Source organism: Plasmodium reichenowi, chromosome 10, assembly GCF_001601855.1.
Source record: "Plasmodium reichenowi strain SY57 chromosome 10, whole genome shotgun sequence".
Lineage (NCBI taxonomy): Eukaryota > Apicomplexa > Aconoidasida > Haemosporida > Plasmodiidae > Plasmodium > Plasmodium reichenowi.
In genome coordinates this window covers 644,178-648,825 of record NC_033655.1, presented here as the reverse complement: position 1 = coordinate 648,825, position 4,648 = coordinate 644,178, and the positions used below count along the sequence as shown (strand labels likewise).

Here is a 4,648-nt window from a genome sequence, read left to right as displayed (position 1 = left end):
AAAAATTATAAAAAAAAAATACATAATAAAAAAAGGAGAAAAAAAAAAAAAAAAAAAAAAAAAAAAAAAAAAAAAAAAAATGTAATATATAATATATATATATATATATATATATAATATAGTTCTCTTCAAATAATTATTAAATAAAAAATATGATCTTTTAATTATTTTTCATTATATATTTATTTTATATATATATTATATATAATTCAAAAAATCATATATAAATATACCTTATAAATATATTTTAATATTATAGTATAAACAAAAGAAGGGGTAATTAAACTATTATAATAAATTATTATTATATATAGAGTTTTAATGTAATAGTACTTTAATTATTATATATATAATATATAATATATAATATATATATATAATTATGTTATAATAAATATATCATAAATTTTGAAGAATTGTTATGTATTTTTTATATCAATATATATATATATATATATATATATATATATATATATGGTGATTGGTATTATATATATGATATGTACATAAATATATAATTATATATTGTTTTATTAATTATATTTTAATATTATATGTATAATATTTATTATTATATTTATATTTTATTTGGTTATTAGCAAAAAAGGTTAAGATAACTATATCATTGAAATTAATAATAAGTGCTGGAATTTTTACATAATGTTTTATATTATAGAAATATAAAATTGAATAAAAATTCATATATTTTTATTTTATTATTTACAAAATTGTTAAGATGGTTTATAAATATTATATTAATATATATATATATATATAATATTAATTTTATATGTTTTCATTAATATTATTTTTTTCTCATATTTTTCAAATTATAAAAATAAATAATTTATATATGTATATAAAAAATTATTATTGTTTTATATCTTTTATGAATTAATTCTTATAAAAATATATTTTTTTTAAGTTTAATGTTAAACCAAAAGTAGTTATAAAAATATAGTAATATCGAATATAATTTGCCAATTGGAAAAGAAAAAAAAAAAAAAAAAATATATATATATATATAATATATTTACATATATAATGTAATATTCTATTTAAGTTTAGAAAATTAGAAAAAAAAAAAAAAAAAGTTTGTTCTTTCTGTATAAAATGAAAACAGTACGGGAAAAGATAAATATTTGTTTTTATTATTTTATTTTATGTTATATTGTGTTTTTCTTATTAGTAATATTTTTTTTATATTAAAAAAGTTGGAGTTAATAAGAATATATAAATGCTATAAAAAAAAATATGAATAGCTACCTTTGTATTTAAACTTGTATATATATATATATATATATAAATATTATTATTATTATTAAAGTTATATATATATTTTTTTTTTCTTAAGTATTACAAGAAAGAATAAGGCATACATTTAAAATATAAATTATTATATGTACATATAGTATGTGTTTTATTTAATTATAAATTTTCCAGTATTTATCTCAAATTGAATATATATTTCCTTTCATACGTTGTTTATTACTAATAATGATATATTAAAAATGTACACACATATATATATATATATATATATATATATATTTATTTATTTATTTATATTTCCATTAAGGTCCAAAAGGAAAAGTCTGTTAAAGTATTTATATATGTGAAAAAAGAAAGCTATATAATTGGCTAGCTATTTTTTTTTTTTTTTTTTTTTCTTTTACATATCATGTTAATAGAAAAGAAAAAAATTCAAACCATACTTACAAATTAAAACTCTTATGTTATTTGTTTAATTCTGAAATTTATTTCTTATAAAATATATACTAATATAAAAAAAAAAAAAAAAAGAATGGATAAATAAAAAAACAAATAAAAAATAAAAGACAAATTACTTTCTTTTTAAAAAAAGAAATTAAAAAAAAGACAAAAAAAAAAAAAAAAAAATTTTGGCTATACGAAATAAAAAATAAATAATGTGTATAATAATATGTAACACTAGGTTTATTATCTAATCCTATTATTTAAATATTTCATATTTTTTAAACTTAGATGGAAAATAAAAAAAAATAGAGAAAGAACGAAAAACGAACAGAAAAAAAAAAAAAAGGAAAATATATATATATATATATATATATGTGTGTGTTTGTATATATTCTTATATATACTATACAATGCATATTTATATCGATTCCGTTAATTTTTGTGATACTGTCTTAAGGTTTAAGGTTGATTTATTTTCTGGATTAGTTATTTGTAATAAGATATTTAAATCGCTCTCAGTCAATCTGGTATCTAAAGCTTTCATAATCTAAGAAAAAAATAAAAATAAAAATAAAAATAAATAAATATAAATAAATAAATATATATATATATATATATATATCAGATTTGATAAAAATTATGTTACCCCAAGGAAGTTATCAATTTTAATTTGAACATTTGTATTTTGCTCATTCACATTATTAATATGTTTAAATGGTTGTTCATAGTTGTAATGTTTCTTAGCAAAGTTTAACCAGTAATCCATGTTAATATCCTATGAAAAAGAAATTGCGGAAATTATAAATATGTGTAATTTATATGCATGCTTTTTGTGTAATGTGGAAAAGATAGGCATGAATCCTTATATAAAATAATTCACATTTATTTATTCATTTATTTATTTATTCATTCATTTATTTATTCATATATTTATTTATTCATTCATTTATTTATTCATTTATTCATTTATTTATTCATTTATTTATTTTCTTGTTACGTTTGGTAAGGCTGCCTTTTCATCATTTGTTAAGATAATTCCAAATGAATTCATTAATTCCAAAAAATTATGCATCTCAATATGGTCACTGCATGAGCTGAAGAGAATAAAAGCTTCTCTAAATTTTTCTTCCATATCAGATGCCATTTTAATTCTGAAAATTTTTTTATATAAAATATGTAGAAATTGAAATAAGTGTAAAAATAAATAGTACTGTAAAAATAAACAGTAGTATAAAAATTAAAGTAATGTAAAAATAAATAGTAGTGATAAAAAATTATTTTATTTTTTGTAAATTTTGGATAAGGGTTAAAATATAAATATATATATATGTATATATTATATCTACATAATATATATTTTTACTTTTATAAAGGATGTTATTAACAAATTTATGTGCACTGAGGACAAATATATAAAAATATATATATATATATATATATATATATATATATATATATATTACATATATAATGATTAATTTTTTTTTTTTTTTAAGTACTACGTCAAATTTTTTGGGTTTTTTTTTATTTTTTTTTTTTTTTTTTTATGTAGATATTAATTGTTATTTAAAAAAGGTATGATAATATATGGAGGATTGTTTATATACATATATATAAATAATATATATTATATATTTTAACTTTATGATGTTTTTATTTGTTTTTTTTTTTTTACACATATATATATATATATATATATATATATTTATATATGCCCTTATAAAAATTTAACCATCTTGTAAAAAAAAAAAAAAATTTAACCAAAATGTTGAAAAAAAAATATGCATGTGTGTAATTAGCTTCCTCAGAACTATTTTTTTTTTTTTTTTCTTTTTTTATCAAGATCGTCAATAATTTTATAAAAAACAAATAAAGAAAAAAAAAAAAGAAAGAAAGAAAATTATTTATACATATTTTCAACCTTATAAATTTTTGTACAATATATGAAAATGAATTTTATTATATAAAAAATATATATTTATATATATATAATAATATTATGTATATAATTATATGACCCACTTTTTAAAATGTTTTTCCAAGTTTAAACATGCTATATTTATGTTAAAAAAAAAAAAAAGAAATTTATATTTTTATATTTTACGTAAAAGTTTTATATTATATCATTTTTCCCTATTTTAATTTCTTTTTGGTAAATGCAAAAAAATTTAATTCGTTTATATAAAATTTACCATATATTATTATCCTTAAAGTTTTATCGATTTTTATTTTATAGAAAATATAACATATGGAAAAATGAAAATATATTTAAGAAGTATAAATTGAAAGGTTGGGAAACTTATCAAGTATACACATATGTATATATATATATATATATATATATATATATATACATACATATATGTATGTATTTTAATTAAGGTTGATTTTATTTTATAAAGTAATGAAAGAAAAATATTAAAAATAAAAAATAAGATGTAATCCAAACATTTCATCATAAATAATACTATGTGTATATTTTCCTGTTTTAAAAAATATATTATCTTTTTTGAAAAAAAATAAAGGTTATAATATATAATGTGGATTGGTTCCTTCTTTCTTATTTTCTTTTTTTTTTTTTTTTTCTTAAACCATAGTCTTCTATATATATATGTATTCTTGTCAAAAAAATAAAAAAATAATGGTAATCATTTTTAATAATGTGTTTAATTAAAAAAAAAAAAATTTTTTTCATGTGCATAATTATAAAAATTATAATAAAACATTATTTTATACATATATTCCATAACCTAGGGCACTACTAATACCTTTCAGTTTATAATATATATAAAAAAAGAAATAGGAAAAATTCAAATATAAAATGTGAAATATATAAATAAAAAAAAAAAAATTATAATTAACATAAAAATATAAAGAATAAAATATATAAAGAATAAAAAAATAAAGAATAAAAAAATAAAGAATAAAAAAA

General features: G+C 14.5%; 1 protein-coding gene across 1 annotated transcript; it reads right to left on the bottom strand.

The window, feature by feature from the left end:
* Nucleotides 1–2,134: 2,134 nt before the first annotated feature.
* On the bottom strand, nucleotides 2,135–2,860 carry PRSY57_1016900 (hypothetical protein; the record flags this gene model as incomplete). Its single annotated transcript, XM_012907758.2, has 3 exons — nucleotides 2,135–2,263; nucleotides 2,363–2,491; nucleotides 2,714–2,860. The coding sequence occupies 3 exons, from the start codon at nucleotides 2,858–2,860 to the stop codon at nucleotides 2,135–2,137; spliced, it is 405 nt and encodes a 134-aa protein (XP_012763212.1).
* Between the last annotated feature and the right edge of the window lie 1,788 nt (nucleotides 2,861–4,648).